Source organism: Prionailurus bengalensis, chromosome B1, assembly GCF_016509475.1.
Source record: "Prionailurus bengalensis isolate Pbe53 chromosome B1, Fcat_Pben_1.1_paternal_pri, whole genome shotgun sequence".
NCBI lineage: Eukaryota > Metazoa > Chordata > Mammalia > Carnivora > Felidae > Prionailurus > Prionailurus bengalensis.
Genome location: NC_057344.1, coordinates 102,421,559 through 102,444,725, shown reverse-complemented (window position 1 = coordinate 102,444,725; position 23,167 = coordinate 102,421,559). Strand labels below are relative to the sequence as shown.

At 36.1% G+C, this 23,167-nt stretch overlaps 1 protein-coding gene across 4 annotated transcripts in view; it reads left to right on the top strand.

The window, feature by feature from the left end:
• Positions 1-1,125: 1,125 nt before the first annotated feature.
• ADAD1 (adenosine deaminase domain containing 1) overlaps positions 1,126-23,167 on the top strand; it is a 120,859-nt gene continuing 98,817 nt past the window's right edge. For 2 of the 4 annotated variants that reach the window (XM_043569066.1, XM_043569063.1), the window contains exons 1-6: positions 1,126-1,231; positions 1,789-1,968; positions 2,698-2,886; positions 5,938-6,105; positions 12,713-12,781; positions 16,995-17,120. In XM_043569066.1, the coding sequence (XP_043425001.1) occupies positions 1,180-1,231; positions 1,789-1,968; positions 2,698-2,886; positions 5,938-6,105; positions 12,713-12,781; positions 16,995-17,120 (784 nt within the window). In that variant the 5' untranslated portion in view covers positions 1,126-1,179. Of the gene's footprint in view, positions 1,232-1,266; positions 1,445-1,788; positions 1,969-2,697; positions 2,887-5,937; positions 6,106-12,712; positions 12,782-16,994; positions 17,121-23,167 lie in introns of those variants that run through there. The other 2 variants (XM_043569050.1, XM_043569057.1) reach the window with 2 other exon arrangements.

Here is a 23,167-nt window from a genome sequence, read left to right as displayed (position 1 = left end):
GCATTTGATCAAAGTGACATATCAATACATTTTGGTAATCACTAAAGAAAAATATACCTTTACTGAAAATGCATTACTTATAAGAGGAATTAAGGTTTTTTTTTTTCTTCCAATTAGTCCACGTATTTGTGGACAGATATTACTCCTTGCTATAATGAGGTAGAATACCATCAATTCTATTCTTTTTCTTTTAAAATGATTTAACCCTTGAGAAATCTTGCCTATATAAAAAAAAGTAGGGGAGCATTTATATATTGTAATAATGCTATCACTCAATTCTTCAATTCCTTCTGCGTTACATGCCAAACTCGATTGGTAATTTACTAAAGAAAAATAGAGGCAGGCATTAGCCAGAAGGTAAATTAAGTAAGTAGTCACAGGTATAGTGTGGTCTTAATATTCTCCTTAGGAAAGAAGGGAGGGCTTGAGTCTTTACAAGGTGATTCTTTTAAGGTTATTACACTAAAAAAAAAAAAAAAAAAAAACAAAAAAAACAAAAAAACAGCTCCCTTGGATTTGGGCCAAAATGGACTTAGCATACATCAAAATCCTATCTACAACACCATAATGTATATAGATTAAAAAACAAATTGCCTTCATGGATAAATTTATTTAATTTACCATCTGTCAGCTAACACCTCCATTAGGGTCTCCTTCAACCTTCACGAGTGCAAAGAATTGAAGAAAACACCCACAATGGGTTTATCACTCAGATATTACAGCCATTAGCTTTCAATGTCCCCACCTGTTTTCATGATTGTTCATTGTTTGGTACCAGCAGTGAAACTAATGCAAAGTCCAAAGTTTTTTTTCCCTGTAAACAGTAAAGGCACTGTTGAGGCCAATCCTTGTCCACAGGGGCCTTCTCAGCATAACCAGAGATAAAACGAAAAGTTTCTTTGAAACCATCCACACATTGGTACCCCAGGGACACACCCCGGCTCTAACACAGTGCTTCATGAAAATGGTAGCGCCAGGTGTGTGGAGGGCATTGGGTACGACAGTAGAAAGGCCTGGCTGCGCAGCTTTACCTGACTTCCGTGGTAGTGAGGGCCCCTTAGGGGGGTCTGGGTACCCACGCTCAGAGAGAACAAGGTCGGCATCACAGGACGCCGAACGCGTGACGCCCTACGTCTCTCCGTTTGTTGACGCAGGCCGCACAGCCCAGAGTGCACTGCCATGGCACTGGCGCAGGCGCAAGCGTGGGGGCGGGAGCACAGCCCCGCAGACGGTTGGTGATTGGATGAGGAGGGTTGTGGGGTGTTAGTCCGCGTACTGCTGGGACGCCACCAGGCTGCTTTTGAAAGATGCAGTTCTGGCCTCGTGAGCCTTGAAGCCCGAGGTCGAACCGGGAGGAGGAAGCAACGGCGGCGGCAGCTGCGGCTGGCGAGCCCCCCGGCCTGCCGCTAGGTCTCCGACCTACAGGGCAGGAAGGACAATTTTGGTGGGTGGGAGTTGGGCTGGAATCGGCCTTTGAGAGTCTTATGCTTTTGTTTTCTTTTCTGTTTTTCTCTGACCCCCGGGTAGATGTAGGGGCTTTTCCGGCCAACTGTTTTGACTCTTCGTTACCCTTTTGTAGCAGCACTTACGGAAGGGCTATAGGCGGGATGAATCCCGTGCCTGTTAAAACTCTAGTTACAAAGCAGTCATGACATAAGTTAACGAGATTTAGTTCTATGTCGTGTGTGTTCAAGCCATTTATGGGAATATATATTATTTTTAATTTCAGATTATTTTTATCTAGTACTTTGTTTTTTTGTTTTCTGCCAATTTTCGTATGATTTATAGGCGAGAAAATGTCTGGCAACAATGACTGGTTTCAGAGTTCCCAGGTCCCTAGCTTTGCTCAGATGCTGAAAAAGAACTTGCCAGTTCAGCCATCAGCCCAGACGGTAGCTACACCCACAGGATATTCTTCAGAAAGTTACAGCCTGTCGAATATGGCATCCAAGGTTACGCAAGTGACGGGTATGACTTCTTTTTCATTTGCAATAATGTCTGTGTTAAGAATCTGGGATGGCCAGTAAGTATTGTTGAGCCTCCAGTTTAAATGTTCCCTGACTATATATCCATTTACCAGCGGCTGTGTCCCATCTGGAACTCAGATTTGACTCTGAACACTGAAGGAGGCCTGTAGAAATCTTTCCCCTTGCTATGCAATTAATTATTTTACTATTTAACCACTTATAGGGTGTCTTGCTTTTTTGAGGTGCAGTTGTGTTAGCCCCCTCAGGGAAGAGACTGAACTTACACTGGTTTCTATTCAATATATCACTGAGATTAAGTACAAAGCAGGGACAAACACCTAAAGTCAATTGAATTCGAAGTGAAAAGTAATATAAAACAGTGAATGGGAAACAAACTTGTGTTAGTCCCAGGACTATGTCCTCAGTCTAGGTCTTAGTGACATAATGTGTAAAAAAATGACTTTTGAGAGCCTCTGAAAACCTTGACCTCACTTAATGTTATGACAATTATAGTACTTCTTTGCAAATAGTTTGAGTACTCCAAAAGGTATTTGCTTCAACAGGTTGCACTTGTCATGTGTGCCAAAATTTTTTAGTAGAAACTTACCTGTAATGAAAAACAATTAGATCTATCAGGGACAATCTTCCATTTTAGGAGAGGATTTAGTGCTTTTACTTTTTTTATTATTATTATTTTACAGAACTGACCACTGTAAACATTTATTTTTAGGTAATTTTCCAGAACCATTGCTTTCCAAAGGTCTTTCATCTACTTCAAATCCTGTCCTTCCTCCAAAAAAAATACCCAAGGAATTTATAATGAAATACAAACGTGGAGAGATAAATCCTGTGTCAGCTTTGCACCAATTTGCACAAATGCAACGAGTTCACCTTGACCTTAAGGAAACAGTAACAACAGGCAAGTGGAAAGTTGTATCTGGTTATTGCAGTACTGGAAAATACTTTCCTATGAAAAGCATAGCAAACGGGTGCCTAGATGGCTCAGTGGTTTAAGTGTCCAACTTCAGCTCAGGTCATGATCTCATAGTTCATGGGTTTGAGCCCCATGTTGGGCTCTGTGCTGACAGCTCAGAGCCTAGAGCCTGCTTCAGATTCTATATCTCCCTCTTTCTCCACACCTCCCCTGTTCGTGCTCTGTCTCTCAAAAATGTTAAAAAAACATTTTTTTTAAAGCAGAGAGTACAAGTGGTACTATATTTGGTTATTTTCTATATTCATGTAATGTTGGGGTTAGGTAACTATTATGTTTTGACAAATATACTTCAGAAATTTTTATGTTCATACTTTTCTGCAAATAACATACATGTACAAAATTTTTCTAATCACTGAATTTTAATTTTTTGTGTGTGGCTAGTTGAACTGAAATCCTGTTAGTGAAATTCAAGTGAAATGAACTGAAATTCAAATGAAATTCTGAATTTCACTTCTAAAAGTGAAACTAGGACTTGGATAGTATATCGAAAATAGTATATGATGAATACCCTTTCTGCAGATGTGTGTGACTATTTTCTCCGTTCTTGCTTAAACCACCTCCCAACCAGAAGGGTCTTTTACCACATTGTGCCTGTGGAAGGCTGCAGGAGTAAAGATCAAATAAAATGCAAACAGCAGCCTCTGATCTCTTTACCTTATGACCAATGATTAGATAGAACTTTCGGAAAGTAGAGGGATAAGAAAATAAATGCTCTTGGGGTGCCTGGGTGGCTCAGTTGGTTGAGTGTCTGACTTCGGCTCAGGTCATGATCTCGCAGTTCATGAGTTCAAGCCCCACGTCAGGCTCTGTGCTGGCAGGTCAGAGCCTGGAGCCTGCTTCAGATTCTGTGTCTCCCTCTCTCTCTGCCCCTTCCCCACTCATGCTCTGTCTCTCTCTGTCTCTCAAAAATGAATAAATGTAAAAAAAATTTTTTTAAGAAAATAAATGCTCTTAACAGGTATTGACAGGCTAAAAGTATGAGTCAAAGAAACACAATCCTTAAAAATATATATATATGTGTACACATATGTGTGGGTTCCTATGGGTATTTGTGTATAAAAACACATTATTAAGTAGCTTGGTTTTTAAATTTTCTCTTACTGATACTAACTTTTGCCAACATGGGTCTCAAGGTATCTTTGCAAAAGGATTTAAAGTTTTTGAGATTTTAGCAAAGATTGTCATAGTGAAGTCAAGTTTCCAGTCTGTTGTTTTGAATGAAATAACTGGTAAACATGTGACAAAAATAGAGTCTTAATATCGCGAGTGGGAGTTTTCCAAGGTCTAGTCACTGTAGGTGGGATTACTTCATGATTGGTACTGTGGACTTTATTTTTGTGTCACTAGTTGTATTTCCCTCCATTCTTCTCAGAATGCTCTTGGAAAATGTAAGCTGTTGGTCATAGTAAGAAAAAAAAATGTGAGGGCAAATCTTCATTGAACTTAGTAAAAGCTGCTCACAACTACAACCCATTGATAAGTAATGATATTTACTTTATGTGTATACTACTAGTTGAATAATCTGAATGAGTAGGTTTAGTAATGACACCAGAGTATATTTTAACAACTCTACAGGTGATTTAGATACATACTAAAGTTTGAGAACCTGAAGCATGATGGGATTAAGCTTAAAGGCTCAGTACTCTGACACAGAGGTCTTATTCACAAATTTGATGGGTCATATCTCACACATAATAATCTCACCCTTGTTAAATAAATATACAAAATATTACAAGGTTTAGTAAGTTGGGACGGGAACCTAGGTGATCATAATGAAGGAATTTGGGAAACTGAAGTCATAGATGGTAGGAGGAAAGCAATTTACTCAAATGTAGTCAGGAGTTACTTGTAAAACTTTGATATATATGGAAACCCAGAAGTTAGTGTAATATGTAAGGAAGTAATAATAACAGTGATGATGAGGCTTATGTGGAGTGACACTGTACCTAGCCATCCATAACGAGTAGAGACTTGCATTAACTAGAGAACTTCTGAAGTCTGAATACCAACAAGTAAAACTTGAACTGGAAAAATCTTTGGCCTATAAATTTAGATGATTCCACTTCAGTTTTCATTAGGCAAATATGAAAACTAGGTAAAAGTAATTGTGTAAAACTAATCCTTCTAGGAATTTTGGATGACTGGACATTCAGTATAAAACTGTTGTTTGTTTTGGTTTTCCTCGTGAATTCTCTCCCCTCCACTTGCCTTGAAAGTTATGGTGGTTTGAATTGCTTACCATGACACCCTGATTGGTTCACAGGATTTCTTCAAAGGGATATTTTTGTTCTGGGGCTTACAAGAGTATCAGAGTACTCAGAAGGTGGGAGAAGAGAGATGTTGCCAGAGGCTCCACATTTTACCTCTTGTTGGTCATTCAGTAGATATTTGGGTGCTTTCTATTGCCAGGTATTTCTTTATACAAGACCCTGTCCCTCCATGTATGATCTATACTCTAAAGCTGGCCCTACTGTTCATGCTGAATTTGGAGCTAACCTGGCTGCCTGATGAATTCCTCAGAACTGGTTCAGGGGTTCATCCAGCTTTGCTTTTAACCTGCATTGGCTGTGGGGCACCTGGGCATCTCAGTCAGTTAAGCGTCCAACTTCAGCTCAGGCCACAATCTCACTGTCCATGGGTTTGAGCCCCACATCAGGCTCTGTGCTGACAGCTCAGAGCCTGGAGCCTGCTTCGGATTCTGTGTCTCCCTCTCTCTCTGCCTGTCCCTCTGCTTTGCATGCTCTCTCCTTTGCACTCTCTCTCTCTCTCTCTCTCTCTCTCTCTCTCAAAAATAAAGAACATAAAAAAATATTTAACCTGCATTGGCTGTAATAAATAAAATAAAATAAAACACAAAACTAATAGGCCAAGATAGTTTTCCACAGTGTTTGTACTAGGATATTTTTCTTTATAAAATGTCATTTGCAAGAACATATTATGAATTGTTGCAGCATTCATTCTGACTTCTTTTTCAAGGTAACATTATGGGACCATATTTTGCTTTTTGTGCTGTGGTGGATGGTGTTCAATATAAGACTGGACTGGGACAAAATAAAAAGGAGTCTAGATCCAATGCAGCAAAATTAGCTCTTGATGAGCTTCTACAATTGGATGAACCTGAGCCAAGAATTTTAGAAACATCAGGTAAATACTCTTGATTACAAATGTTTGTAAAATTAATCTTTTTCCAGAAGGAATCACTGAAGGATTTGTTAATGAAGAATTATTTGGCAACTACAGGAGAGAAATGGCAGAATTTATTTTCTTCCATTGCTGATTGCTGACATATTTAATATTAGTTAAAATGCTCCTGTATGGGGGATTGAGTACACCCATTGTGATGAGTACTGTGTAACAAACGTATAGAATTGTTGAATCACTATATCATACACCTGAAATTAATATAATGCTGTATATTAATTATACTTGAATTAAAAACAAAAATAATAGCAAAGGAAAGAATACAAAGATTTTATATAAAAGAAAAAAATACTCTTGTATATTTCAGCACCAAATTATATGAACATGTTGGCTGAATTATCTGATAATTTGTCAGATTCTCAAGAGCTTCATATCCAGAAACTTGATTTTCTCTGTAGTTCATTGGATTCTTATTATGCGCTTTAATACTGCGCATTTAATGCTTAGAGTTTTTAAATGCAATTTTTGTGAAGTTGGCTTATATTAAATTCAGCGATGGTAGAGTTATTGGAGAAAATAATGGCCTAAAGTAACACAGCAAATAGGTTAAGTGTAAATTCCAGAATTAATTGCTGAAGGTGGAATATTGACTCTGAACAGACAAGTTATTTGCCCTCTAAATGCAAGCTTCATCATTTAAAAAGGGAGGACATTAAAAAAAAGAATAAATAAAAAATAAAAAAACATAAAAAGTGGGGACACCAATAGTAACTACCTCCTATGCTGTTATTAGAATTAACTAAGTAATGTATGCAAAGCCCTTACCTAGTGTTTAGTGAATAATTTGTAATAAAATGATGGTAGCTTTTATTACTAATAATCAATTTGAGGAATATGTTACCATGTTATATATGCTAGCATAGTAAGCAAATTTTGTCATAGCAATTTTTGCTCATTTAACGGTAGATTACATTTTGGTTCATCTGTAAATGATAACTTTAAAAAAAGAAAAATCAGGGGCGCCTGGGTGGCGCAGTCGGTTGGGCGTCCGACTTCAGCCAGGTCACGATCTCGCACTCCGTGAGTTTGAGCCCCGCGTCAGGCTCTGGGCTGATGGCTCAGAGACTGGAGCCTGTTTCCGATTCTGTGTCTCCCTCTCTCTCTGCCCCTTCCCCGTTCATGCTCTGCCTCTCTCTGTCCCCCCAAAAATAAATAAACGTTGAAAAAAAAAATTAAAAAAAAAAAAAAAGAAAAATCAGATTTATTTATTTTTTTTTTTAATTTTTTTTTCAACGTTTATTTATTTTTGGGACAGAGAGAGACAGAGCATGAACGGGGGAGGGGCAGAGAATCGGAAACAGGCTCCAGGCTCCGAGCCATCAGCCCAGAGCCTGACGCGGGGCTCGAACTCACAGACCGCGAGATCGTGACCTGGCTGAAGTCGGACGCTTAACCGACTGCGCCACCCAGGCGCCCTGAGAAAAATCAGATTTAAACAGTGATCATAAACTCATTCTTTTTAAATACAAATCATCACTTTATTTATTTTACTACTGGGCTTTTTTTTGGTTTGTTTTTAGTCTATTTATTTTGTCTTTCTTAATAGTTAAACTTTTTGTTCTATGTTCAACTCTTCTTTCATGTATCTTTATTTTTGTTGTTTAAAACTAATAATTAAAAATGATTTATTTTGCCACATCTTGTGAATTTTGATGTGTGGTTTTTTCATTGTTTTCAAATAGTTTGTCATACGTTGGATTTATTAAGTACTTAAGAACGTACTTTGTTAATTTTCACATTATTTTCTCTTCACTATTTTTCAGGTTTATTAATTAAAGGGCTAGGTATGATGATTCTGGTATATGTCTTATATATGCTGGCACTATAAATGTCATTATCCTTATTTTATTGAAATGCTTTCATTTTTACATGTTATTTGACCTATAGAGCAGTGATGCAGTGATTTCATGTTGTTACAGTGTATATTTTTTTAATTCAATATAAAATAACTTTTTTATCTTGTATATTTTATGTTATATATGTTTTGGTCTTGAATTTTTTGAAATTCTCAGATTGATACTTTGTTAAACTTTGTATTGGTCCAGTGTCTTTATCCTGTTGTTTTGTTTTTAATGATTTTCTTTTGTGCATAAAATTAGATTTTTTTGACCTAGTCAATAAATATTTCAATAAAAAGCTTTAACATTTGCACTTATTATGAATGTCTGATGTCATGTTATGCATTTTTTTTTCCTTTTGTCCTGTGGATAATGTTTTGACTTTTTTTCTTTTAAATATTTAGAAGGTACTGATTTTAACCTAGAAATTCCTTCCTAATATGAAATCACTTTTGATAATTTTGAGTTCTGATTTTATCATTTGATAATTTTGTCATCTTTACTAGTATTCGTTTTTGTCCATCATTCATTTATCCATTCTCACACTGCTTTATGCCCTGAGTGAACAAATTTTACTCACCTAAAGCTTAGTGTGACAAGTGATTTATTTAGATTTATTTTTTTATAGATATGCCTTTGCCTTTCCAGAGTCTTTAACAAATTAATGTAAAATGTAGAACCTGTGACAAATAATATTCTTAAGACATTCTTTCAGTTTATTTATTGAAATCCTTTATATGTGATTATTTTATCAGCTATCAGCCCATCTAGGTACGTCCCCAGCAATATTTTCCCAGTTTCCTTCCAATAGTAGCATGCAGCAGAATGAATAAATCAATAAATGTTTTCAGGATGTACTATGTTCCAGGGCCTGTGGTAGGTGCTGAGGATCTAGAATTACATAAGACCTGTCCTCTACTCTCAGGGAGCTAAGATGTAAAATGTGTTGTTAAAATTAAGTTAAAATCTATCTACACAATTTCCCAAGCATCTAACTTAATCATCAGAAAATGGTTATGGTTGGCTTCTAATGATAAATACTTCAAAATGCTTATTTAGGGCTAGCAAATGTTTTGCCTGGTGGGATATGATTTTTAGTTTTTAAATATCTATCTTTTCCCTTTTTTGTGAAAATTAAAACATTTTCCCATCTCCACTGGTACCACTGTTATTTTCAATACCATTGTTTTCTCAAAAAGTGCCAATAGTGCCTTAATTATGACTAAAAGTTTTTAATAATGTATTTTCTGTGGTCACAGAGCCTGGTAAAAATTTAATTAAGTCACCTTTTTCTTTACAGTGAGTTACATTTTCTTTAAAATGCCCTAAACACTTAAAAACCATATTTTTAATTTTTTTCAAAATTCTGAGCTCAAAAAAATTATTTTCCACATATTGCTTCTTTCATATTTTGTACATGGTGTTTTTTAAGTATAATCATAATTGTTAATTAACTGTATAATGTTGGTCTAAGTTTTTTCAAGGACAGTGTTATTAATAATACTCTGTTAGGTTTTGAAAATCTTAACACTTTTTATACAATGATTTAAGAATCTGGTTCTAAGTTTAGCTTATTTCAATACTGCTTTTTTAAAAAATTGAGGTTTTTAGGGGCGCCTGGGTGGCGCAGTCGGTTAAGCGTCCGACTTCAGCCAGGTCATGATCTCGCAGTCCCTGAGTTCGAGCCCCGCGTTGGGCTCTGGGCTGATGGCTCGGAGCCTGGAGCCTGTTTCCGGTTCTGTGTCTCCCTCTCTCTCTGCCCCTCCCCCGTTCATGCTCTGTCTCTCTCTGTCCCAAAAATAAATAAACGTTGAAAAAAAAAAATTAAAAAAAAAATTGAGGTTTTTAGTGTAAAATAAAATTTTGTACTGCATATATATAAAATATAAATTTTAGTATCGTAATTGTCTTAAGTGTACACTTTCGTGTTAAATATATTTACTTTGTTGTGTATCCAATATCCAGAGCTCTTTTCATCTTGAAAAACTGAAATTCTATACCCATTAAAAAATTACTCATTCCTTCTCCACCCCCACTCCACACCAAGCTCATGGCAATTACCATTCTATTTTCTATGAGAATTTTTCTAGGTACCTCAAATGGAATCATACAGTATTTGTCTTTCATTGCTGACTTCTTTCACTTATCATTATGTCCTCAAAGTTTTTATTGTAGCATGTATCAAAATTTCCTTCCTTTTTAAGGCTGAATAATATTCTCTTGTATCTATATACCACATTTTGTTTATCCATTTATCAGTTGATATATACTTGGGTTGCCTCAAATTTGGCTATTGTGACTAATGAATGCTGCTATGAACATAGGTGTACGAATATCTCGTTGACATTCTGGTTCCATTTCTTTGGGATTTATACCCAGAAGTGGAACTGCTAGGTCATATGATAATTTTATATTTAAATTTTTGAGAGCTGCTGTACTATTCTTTATAATGGCTGCGCTATTTGACATTCCTGCCTACAGTGTGGAAAGGTTCCAGTTTTTCCACATCCTCACCAATGCTTGTTATGTTCTGGGTTTTTTAAATAGTAGCCATCCTTTTGGGTGTGATGTGGCATCTCATTGTGACTTTGATTTGCATTTTCTTACTGACTAGTGATGGTGAGCATTTTTCATGTGCCACTTGTATATCTTCTTCAGAGATATGTCATACTCCATTCTTTTGCCCATTTTTGAATTGGGTCATTGGTCTTTTTGTTGAGTTTTAGGAGTCCTCTATCCAGTAGTTCCCTTCTTATTCACAGTTTCACTTTCTGTGGCTTTACTTACCTGTGGTCAACTGTGGTTTGGAAGCAGATGATTCTTCTTCTGACATGTCATCAGAAGGTCAATAGTAGCCTAACACTCCATCACAATGCCTGTGTCATTCACTTTACTTCATCTCATCACATTTTATCATCTCCCGTTGCAAGAAAGGTGAGTACAGTACAATAAGATATTTTGAGAGAGAGGACTATATTCACATAATTCTTATTACAGTATGTATATTCTATTAATTTCTTACTATTACTAATTTTTTCTAGTTTATAAATTAAACTTTATCACAAGGATGTGCGTATAACATACATATTAAAAACATTGTGTGTGTGTGTGTGTGTGTGTGTGTGTGTGTGTATATATATATGTATAGGGTTCAGTATTATTTGCAGTGGAACTGCAAATAAGGGGAGGACTGCTGTATATTCTGGATGTCAGTGGCTTATCAGATATGTGAGGTACCTATGTTTTCTCCCTTTTTGTGATTTACATTTTACTCTGTTATTAGTGGTTTTTGATTCATAAAAGTATTTAATTTTGATAAAATCCCAGGTTTTTATTGCCTGTATTTTTAGGGTCATATCCAGGGAATTATTGCCAAATCCAGTGTCATCATCAAGCTTTTCTCTTTGTTTTCTTCTAAGAGCTTCATGGCTTTTGCCCTTATGTTTGGGTCTTTGATCCATACTGACTTAATTTCTGTATGTAGTGTTAGGTAGGTGTCCATCTTTAATCTTTTGCATGTGAATATCCAGTTTTTCTAGCATCATTGAAAAGATTGCCTTTTCTGTTTTTGAATGATACTGGCACCCTTGTCAAGAATCATTTGACAAAATAAGTGAGAATTTATTTCTGCATTCCCTGTTCCATTGGTCTGTATGTCTTTATGCCATTACCATACTGCTTTTATTTACTGTCACTTTGTATTAAGTTTTGATATAGTGAAGTGTGAGTCTTCCACCTTTGTTCTTTTTCAAGACTATTTTGCTTATTTATACAGTGCCTCTTAAGATCCAGTGCAACTGGTACAGTCACATTTTCTTTATTGAAATTATTTGTGCTTGATAAATAGGATTTAATATCTGTGTTTTTCACTCCACTTGTGCCTAGTGCACTAGTAAATGGAAAAAAATCATCTTTCTTTGAGTTTTTAAGGTTCTGCTTTTCTAAAGTCCAGAGTGTATATATCTATAGTTAGCCTTTGCTTAACTAACAAGATGACATTGCTAATCTTTCCTTGCTAACTTTTATGTATTTGGCCAGTATTTCATCTTAGTCAAAATGAAGTCCAGAGGAGCAGCTTTTTTGCTTCCTTTGTCTTTATGAATGATTCTTGAGAGATCTAATATCTTGAACCTTTGCTCCTGGAGCCTCTTCATTTAAACTTTTATGATCTTTTTTTGTTTCTTTGGTTTAGTGTTCTTTTTTGGTTTGTTTTTCCTAGATTCCCTAACTTGGGAAACAAATTGGAAAGCCATTGCAAAGAATGAGACTAACAGCTTTGAAAACTTTGAATGAAGTATCCCCCTAGGAAAAATCATAATTCTCACATATTAAATTTTTGATAGGATAATAATTTTAAGTATTTTGCATAGTATTACTGTAAATAGAGAATTGTTCATGGGCATCTAAAACAAGGTTTAATTTTAAATGTTTTTCAGAACGTTGCATCTATTACAACACCAACTATATGGTAGCAATTATGCTTGTGCTGATAAATTAGGAAATCCAGAAATGTGTTTGTATAATTTCAGTAAGGCAGGACATTTACTAAGTCTGAGCTAATATAGATTTGATGGCCTAGAGTTGGCAGAACTATACAGAAAAAATAATCATTTTTAGATAATAATCTAATATGTGTGTTACATAATAGTAAGGTACCTGCTTTTTGGAACATGGAAGCTTAACGTTTCTTTACATTTTTATTTTATTTACAGGTCCTCCTCCTATCCCTGCAGAACCTGTTGTTTCACCTGAACCAGTCTATGTCTCAAAAATGCATTATGGTAAGAAAGTCCTTCATAATGATATTTTTTGAGAAGCGGAGCCCAATAAAAAGTTATAACAGCATATAATTAAAATATGCTCAGGTGGGGTGCCTGGGTGGCTCAGTCAGTTAAGTGTCCGGCTCTTGATTTCAGCTCAGGTCATAATCTGACGGTTCATGAGTTCAAGCCTGACATCGGGCTCCACGCTGACAGCACGTAGCCTGCTTGGGATTCTCTCTCCCTTCTCTCTCTGCCTCTCCCACACATGAGCTCTATCTCAAAATAAACTTTAAGATAATTTAGGTATGAAAATACATTAGTATTTTATCATTCAAACCTATCAGACTTCTACAAGGAGAAGAATTTCCTTCTATATTGTGCTAAAAATGAGAAATGAGGAATGGAGAGGAAAAATTGAAGAAACGGCTTTTTTCATATGAGGAGATGGTTCATCAATTTCATATATCTTCTCTTTTGAGAATGCTTTTCTTTTGTAGGCTTGTCATTAATGAAAACCAACAGCTTTCTGGTAGTGCTTAATGGTTGGGCATCCATTTTAAATAATCAGTTTCTTAATCGCAGTTATTTGTCACACAAGCTCAGGAAAACTATGACTGCAATTGCAGTTACTAATTACATGACCAAAGATCAACTACTTCTCCATGTACCTTAATTTTTCCATTTGTAAAATGTCCATAATAATAATTACCTTGTAGGGTAATTGCGAGGATTCCGTGTAATCATATATGTAAAATACTTAAAGCAGTGCCAGTAGATGCTTCCTAAATAGTAACGTTTTATTATAATACTTTGTCATATTCAATACTGTATGGTAGTTATTGTATACTTTTCCCATTCATTGGTTTATGAATCCTCTGAAAGTCAGGAAATTACTCTTTACTTTTTCATTGCCTACATAGTGGTAACATTTCAGTCTTCAAAGTTTAGAGTATTTATAGAATTAAAATGAAAAAGAGCCTACCTTTCTCTTTTCTATGTCTGCAGATTAGGATTTGAAAAATGGGTTTTATGCTTAGTCAAACTTGTTTTCTGTTGTCTTTTTTTTCTCATTGTTATTGTTATATCTTTCTCTAAAACACAGAAAGACCCTGCACATTTATGAGTTTGTTTGCAGTAAAAGGACCAGACGAGGGAAAGTAGGCACATTCAAATGGCAAAGTCTACCAACAGTTTAATATAGTCACTTGATCTAACATTCATAAGAATTGATGAAGAGAAGGGAAGTGAGGGATCAATCCAGCAATAGTCATCTCTTAATATGGGAAAGGGCTCTGGTCTGTCTTTTCAGCCTCTGTGGGCAATTTTAATGAATAGTGGGGTAGAATCTCCGGTCAATGATTGACAAATAACACAGATTATGATTACCCTGAGAAAACAGATCAGTCTGTGGGGAAGAAAGAACATATGTTAACAGTATGTTTAAAGAAATACAAGATTAGGGTCAGCTTTGGTAGGCGCAGACAGGAGTCAAGTGTCAGAAAAAGGAGAGCAAACATCATCCTTCAAATACAGGAGTTGGATGTTATTGCCTTTGAAGAAAAAAGATTTGAGACTCACAATAATTTCTGAAACAGATTCTGCTATGCCAATTATAAAAGATACCACTATTTCACAGCCTGTTCGCTCTGCCATATCTCTGACTGGACCATATCTTCATTAAAATCAGTGATATTTTGGGAGGCACCTGGGTGACTCAGTCTGTTGAGCATCCGACTTCAGCTTAGGTCATGATCTCACGGTTTGTGAGTTCAAGCCCTACATCAAACTCTGCTGACAGCTCAGAGCCTGGAGCCTGCTTCAGATTTTGTGTCTCCCTCTCTCTCTGCTCCTCCCCTGCTCACTCTCTGTCTCTGTCTCTCAAAAATGAATAAATGTTAAAAAAATGATATTTTGGCTTTGAAGATAAGTTCAGATTACACATGATACTAAAAACACATGACACTTGAAATTGGCAACTTGAAATCAAAGAAATGGTGTTACTTGGGATTATGTATGTCATGTTGTTACCTCATTCTTCATTTTCAGTAATTTGTGAAATCATTTTATTTCCTCAATAGCTGGAACACATGTATAAGGAAAATGATACTACTTATTTTTTTACATGCATGGTACTAAGAGATAAAATTTAGTACCTAAGATTTGATTATATTCACAATATTATTTCCTTCAACACTGAATTAAGATCAAGAGGATTACTGATACATTGTTAAGACACAAGTGTTCTTTATGATATTTAGGTGCAATCTTTTAATGCGTAGCAAAACATTCTCTTGCCCCATACACGATTCTTACTCTAGCAGTACTAATTGCAGTGTGGTTTTCTACTCCATATCGTAATACAAAATAATTGCTAACTACATGTGGTGTAATTAAACAAATTATAGTACATTCTATAGATCCATTAGGAAGGATGTGTTAGTTAGTATGTCTATCCTTGAGTGATGACCAAGACCAAGTAAATGCAAAGGGTGCATTTCAGCATGTCCCAGTTTTTATGTTTTGAAGTGATATATGTTTATAGATTCTAAAAATTTCTGTTAAGAACTAAAATAGTGCCCACATTTGGTGAGGGAACCTCTGAATGTAAATCTTTATATTGCTGTTTCAGTTAAAAAAAAAAAGTAAAATTTTAAAATATCCTTAAATGAATACTGCTTCTGTATGATGAGTTTTTGGTGATAAGCAGAGCCAAGATGCTGAGAATTTCTCATTTATATTTTTACTGCATAAGGACCAAAAACTAATTTATACACCACACATTGATGGTTTTGACCAATTTTAGGTAAATGTCTGCTAGCATGCAATTATAATAATTTTTACCTCCACATTGTATGCTTTGCGATGAGATAAAAGAATATAGCCATTACTTTATTCTTTTTTCCCTCAGAGCTTCATTTTGTGATTAATTTTATGATTGTTCTCATTCTTCTTGATAATGTGAATTTGGAGTTTATTTTGGCCAATAAAATAGCATTAACAGTATTAACAGAAAAATTAAATATTAACAAATATAAACAAAAGCATGCAAATGACCTAACTACAATGTGTTGTATCCAGTTAGCAGAATGTTAGCTGAGACCAACATCAAATTTTTATTACTTGTGTGCTTTTAATGAATTTATTATTGAGCAGGTCAAAAGAATTTCTATGAAAATTATAATCAATTATTCATTTCATATATACATAATGCATGATAGAAAAGTTCTTTCATTGCTTCTTTTCCTCTGAAAATATGAAATGGGCTACAGACTACTTGGTAGACTGCTTAGCAGCCATCATGAAACATGAGGAACTGTCAGTGTCTTACAACTAAACTTTGAGAAACACTGTATGGTATCAGGTGATTCTGCAACCTCTCATTCTCTAAAACAAGGGTCCTTCAGTAGGGATACACAAAGCAACAAATGGCCAGGGCCCTACCCCAGAATCTTAAGTTCTCTCATGTTTTTAAAATTTTTTTTAAATATTTTTATTTGAGAGAGAGAGGGAGCAGGGGAGAGGCAGAGAGAGAATATGAAGTGGTCTCCACACTAAGAGTAGAGAACCATATGTGGGGCTCGAGCTTATGAACCATGAGATCATGGCCTGAACTAAAGTTGGACGCTTAAGCAGCTGAGCCACCCAGGTATCCCTCTGTCATGTTTTAAAAAAAATCCATGGGTAACTTCTGATGTATATTCTTGATTATAAACTGTTCTGTGGTAATCCTGGTTACTTAACACTGTCTTTATCCCCTTTCAAAGTTTAGGACTTTTTAGTAGGAACATGGAACTATATCAAGGGTCTAAGTGCTCTGTGTTTTTCAGTGGTTCTCAGTGGGGCAAATACTAAGGAATGTATTTCAGTTATCACAATGATGAGGGAAGACTACTGGCTTTCAGTGAGATGTTGGTTGTCTGGCAATGTAGAATAATCCTATACAACAAAGAAGTGTGTCTTATAGGACTTTTGAATATTTCAACAAATATAGATCAGTAACTCTCTAGTGTGTAATATGAAGACATTAAGAGAAATTTTCTATAAAGCTTAATAACGTGTTTTATTTGGAATGGAATGCTTTAAAATATCAGTCATGATGTAAGTTATAATTTGCTTACACATCTATAAGTTACAAACTCAATTGTTAAGGTTGTAATTGGAATAATAGAGGCCTCTGCAAGAAAGCACAGTGTTCTTCAAATTCATACTCCATTTGATTTTTTTTTTCCAGAAGGGAGACATATTCAGCATGGAAAGATATCACAAATTGTTAAAGAAACATTTAATCAACTAATATATAATCATTCAGAATATCTGAAATGTAGCAATTCATTGGCTGCTTTTATAATTGAAAGAGGTAAGTCCAAATACATGGGATGTGTTGGTTTGTAGAAAAGCTATTAAATATCCTAATTTTAAGATGTATATAGTAGTATTTTAATTAAATAACTTTGACCCTTTTTACAGTGGTATTGCATTGATTTGAAGTGGCTTTTTCTAGTGGGTGTGTATCATTTTTTTAAATATAATTTATTGCCAAATTGGCTAACATATAGGGTGTAAAGTGTGCTCTTGAGTTTTGGGGTAGCTTCCCATGGTTCATCGCTTACATACATAGTGGGTGTATATCATTAAACACAAAGGCTCTCAAAGTTAAAATATATTGACCAGGGGCGCCTGGCTGGCGCAGTTGGTTAAGCGTCCGACTTCAGCCAGGTCACGATCTCACGGTCCGTGAGTTCGAGCCCTGCGTCAGGCTCTGGGCTGATGGCTCGGAGCCTGGAGCCTGTTTCCGATTCTGTGTCTCCCTCTCTCTCTGCCCCTCCCCCGTTCATGCTCTGTCTCTCTCTGTCCCAAAAAAAAAAAAAAAAAAAAAAACGTTGAAAAAAAAATAAAATATACTGACCAGAAACTAATAGAGAACTGCAGAATGGTAAAATGCCTAACATTTTAAACAATAACTCTGTTAGAACCACTACCAGACTGAATTCTAATTTCCATTATGACAAAGAGAAAGATTCGATATAATGAATGACCAAATTTTCATTTTAAAGTAAGAAAAGATTACTATGGAAAATCATGAACTTCTGGTTTTTCTTGTGGATATTATGATGATTCCAACTACATTTTATCTTTTATTTACCCTTTAATGTTCTATGTTGATCATTAAAAGTATTTAAATTTTATATTTATTTCAGTTAAGAGATTATAGATGATATAAAACAAATTGGAGGTTTGGTTCCTGGTCTTAGGGAGTTTTTATAATTTAAATGGGGAGAGAAGATATATATACTGTTGTGAAAGTCTAAGATGATAAAAGTTAATTATTTTCTATGATCAAAAGATGTATGAAAAATTCATAGACAATAGAAACCTGATAGAGTTAAAATCTTTGGGAACAAGTGGGACTTAAGCTGAAACTTTAAGGATTAATAAGGCTTATTTAAATAGAGGAAAAGAAGACACTTTTGGAGAAAGATATGAGGGAAGAAAGCAGCAGTGAGAAAACTTTTTATGGAACAATGAAAGAAATTTATTACTAGTGTGGAAAAGATATACATATATACATATACATAACGTATATATGCACACACGTGCATGCGCGCACACACACAGGACTAATACAAAATGTTGTTAGGTTGATAAGATGTTACCAGATTATGGAGTCATTTATTTATTTATTTAAAAAAATTTTTTTGATATTTATTTTGAAGGAGAAAGAGAGACAGAGTATGAGTGGGGAAGGGGCAGAGAGAGAGGGAGACAGAATCTGAAGCAGGCTCCAGGCTTCATGCTGTCAGCACAGAGCCCCATGTGGGGCTCGAACCCATGAACTGTGAGATCATGACCTGAGCCAAAGTTAGACACTTAACCGACTGAGCCACACAGGTGCCTCTGGAGTCATTTAAAATCCAATCAGGAAACAAACGAAAAGGAAAATACAACAATCCAAATGCTTTGGGATGCAGCGAAGGCAGTCCTAAGAGGAAAATACATTGCAATCCAGGCCTATCTCAAGAAACAAGAAAAATCCCCAATACAAAATCTAACAGCACACCTAAAGGAACTAGAAGCAGAACAGCAAAGACAGCCTAAACCCAGCAGAAGAAGAGAAATAATAAAGATCAGAGCAGAAATAAACAATATAGAATCTAAAAAAACTGTAGAGCAGATCAACGAAACCAAGAGTTGGTTTTTTGAAAAAATAAACAAAATTGACAAACCTCTAGCCAGGCTTCTCAAAAAGAAAAGGGAAATGACCCAAATAGATAAAATCATGAATGAAAATGGAATTATTACAACCAATCCCTCAGAGATACAAACAATTATCAGGGAATACTATGAAAAATTATATGCCAACAAATTGGACAACCTGGAAGAAATGGACAAATTCCTGAACACCCACACGCTTCCAAAACTCAATCAGGAGGAAATAGAAAGCTTGAACAGACCCCATAACCAGCGAAGAAATTGAATCGGTTATCAAAAATCTCGCAACAAATAAGAGTCCAGGACCAGATGGCTTCCCAGGGGAGTTCTACCAGACGTTTAAAGCAGAAATAATACCTATCCTTCTCAAGCTATTCCAAGAAATAGCTTCCAAGAAGGGGAAGGAAATTCCAAGAAGGGGAAGGAAAACTTCCAGACTCATTCTGTGAAGCCAGTATTACTTTGATTCCTAAACCAGAGACCCAGTAAAAAAAGAGAACTACAGGCCAATATCCCTGATGAATACGGATGCAAAAATTCTCAATAAGATACTAGCAAATCGAATTCAACAGCATATAAAAAGAATTACTCACCATGATCAAGTGGGATTCATTCCTGTGATGCAGGGCTGGTTCAACATTCACAAATCAACGTGATACATCACATTAATAAAAGAAAAGATAAGGACCATATGGTCCTGTCAATCGATGCAGAAAAGGCCTTTGACAAAATCCAGCACCCTTTCTTAATAAAAACCCTTGAGAAAGTCGGGATAGAAGGAACATACTTAAAGATCATAAAAGCCATTTATGAAAAGCCCACAGCTAACATCATCCTCAACGGGGAAAAACTGAGAGCTTTTTCCCTGAGATCAGGAACACGACAGGGAATTCGTCAAAGGTGCAGGATACAAAATCAATGTACAGAAATCAGTTGCATTCTTATACACTAACAATGAAGCAACAGAAAGACAAATAAAGAAACTGATCCCATTCACAGTTGCACCAAGAAGCATAAAATACCTAGGAATAAATCTAACCAAACATGTAAAAGATCTGTATGCTGAAAACTATAGAAAGCTTATGAAGGTAATTGAAGAAGATATAAAGAAATGGAAAGACATTCCCTGCTCATGGATTGGAAGAATAAATATTGTCAAAATGTCAATACTACCCAAAGCTATCTACACATTCAAGCAATCCCAATCAAAATTGCACCAGCATTCTTCTCGAAACTAGAACAAGCAGTTCTAAAATTCATATGGAACCACAAAAGGCCCCGAATAGCCAAAGGAATTTTGAAGAAGAAGACCAAAGCAGGAGGCATCACAATCCCAGACTTTAGCCTCTACTACAAAGCTGTCATCATCAAGACAGCATGGTATTGGCACCAAAACAGACACATAGACCAATGGAATAGAATAGAAACCCCAGAACTAGACCCACAAACGTATGGCCAACTCATCTTTGACAAAGCAGGAAAGAACATCCAATGGAAAAAAGACAGTCTCTTTAACAAATGGTGCTGGGAGAACTGGACAGCAACATGCAGAAGGTTGAAACTAGACCACTTTCTCACACCATTCACAAAAATAAACTCAAAATGGATAAAGGACCTGAATGTGAGACAGGAAACCATCCAAACCCTAGAGGACAAAGCAGGAAAAGACCTCTCTGACCTCAGCCGTAGCAATCTCTTACTTGACACATCCCCAAAGGCAAGGGAATTAAAAGCAAAAATGAATTACTGGGACCTTATGAAGATAAAAAGCTTCTGCACAGCAAAGGAAACAACCAACAAAACTAAAAGGCAACCAACGGAATGGGAAAAGATATTCGCAAATGACATATCGGACAAAGGGCTAGTATCCAAAATCTATAAAGAGCTCACCAAACTCCACACCCGAAAAACAAATAACCCAGTGAAGAAATGGGCAGACAACATGAATAGACACTTCTCTAAAGAAGACATCTGGATGGCCAACAGGCACATGAAAAGATGTTCAACGTCGCTCCTTATCAGGGAAATACAAATCAAAACCACACTCAGATATCACCTCACGCCAGTCAGAGTGGCCAAAATGAACAAATCAGGAGACTATAGATGCTGGAGAGGATGTGGAGAAACGGGAACCCTCTTGCACTGTTGGTGGGAATGCAAACTGGTGCAGCCGCTCTGGAAAGCAGTGTGGAGGTTCCTCAGAAAATTAAAAATAGACCTACCCTATGACCCAGCAATAGCACTGCTAGGAATTTACCCAAGGGATACAGGAGTACTGATGCATAGGGGCACTTGTACCCCAATGTTCATAGCAGCACTCTCAACAATAGCCAAATTATGGAAAGAGCCTAAATGTCCATCAACTGATGAATGGATAAAGAAATTGTGGTTTATATACACAATGGAGTACTACAGGGCAATGAGAAAAAATGAAATATGGCCCTTTGTAGCAATGTGGATGGAACTGGAGAGTGTGATGCTAAGTGAAATAAGCCATACAGAGAAAGACAGATACCATATGTTTTCACTCTTATGTGGATCCTGAGAAACTTAACAGAAACCCATGGGGGAGGGGAAGGAAAAAAAAAAAAAGAGATTAGAGTGGGAGAGAGCCAAAGCATAAGCCTCTTAAAAACAGAACAAACTGAGGGTTGATGGGGGGTGGGAGTGAGGGGAGGGTGGGTGGTGGGTACTGAGGAGGGCACCTTTAGGGATGAGCACTGGGTGTGTATGGAAACCATTTGACAATAAATTTCATATATTGAAAAAAAATAAAATCCAATCAGAAGTTGGATTTAATGAGATATAGATAGTAAGTGGTGAAAGATTTTTGGTCAGGGATTGATACTGTACTATAATTGTTGGAAACAGCATCAGACTTAGCTCTGAGACTTAAATGACTTTGGGCACATTTTGTACTTAACATCTCTCTGCTTCAGTTTTCTTTTAATTAAAAGTAGAAGTTATAACAATCTGTACTTCATAGAGTTATTAGGATTAGGTATAATACTGTAAGTAAACTATTTGGCAAAGTACTTGGTATTTAAGAAAACATTGATTTATATTTGTGATAATTAAAATAAGTTGATGTCTAAGCAATAGTTGCCAACAACTTTTTAAAAATACTACACGGTTGTACCTGAATTAGGGAATCATAAATTAGATGGTTATGATGGAGGTGCTTAGAGTTGAGATAAGTATGAACAGGGAAAGAAAATAATATTTTTTTAGATATTGATGCGATAAGATGGAGTGACATGATAAATGAAGTGAGATGAGTAAAACAACATTTCAAGTTTACATAGGGGAACGGTGTTTCCACATACACGGGAATCTGGAAGCTGATGTGAAGTTGAGCGAATAGCATGAATGAGAATAATAAGTCTGGTTTTAGAAATATGATTGCAAATATGGGGTGGGGAAAGCCTAAGTAAAGTTAAGTACCTGTTGCTGGAGTAACTCGTACAGTCAATACCTACTTAAAAGGTATTAGAAAATCAAATTGGTGTTCCTCACTGCCCAGCCAGCCTGTGTCTCCAGTAGGCTGTGTCACACACTCCTTGGAATGGCTGTTTCATACTTTTCTTTGTCCTCAAGTACCCTACATCCTCTTTTCCATCCTTGCTTTCAGCTTTTGGCCTTGCCTCATAATTTTTAATTTTGTTTGTAAGAAGCTTTCAAATCCAAACTTCCTTCCATCCTCTTCCACCAACTCTGTGTACTTCCTTGCAATTGTGCTCATATTCTCTACTGTGAGAGTGGAGGCAGGCTCTCTCATGAAGCCAATTCCTTTGCTTAAATTTTGGTTTCATTCCCTCGCACATCTTAATGAATACCTTCTTTGGGTTATTCCCTTCTTTTTCCTGCATTATCAAACTAGCATCTCCCTGAAATATGGCAGGTCAAGTTAGAGTTGCAATAGAAACTGACTTCTTGGCTACCCTATTGCCCTTTATAACTCAAAACTTTACATCACCATCCCAGAACTTACACTGACTCTATATAATTCACTTTTCCCACCACCATCCACTCCTTCCTGGAACAGCTACATTTATGATAATTTATTTTTCTTGTCTTATTTTCTTTTCTCCAGCTTTCTCCATCTCAGTAAATTACATAAGACAGACTGAAAATCTAAGTTCTTTCCCTAAGACCCAAATTTTTTCTTTAAGTTCTATTGTATCCCCAAACTTT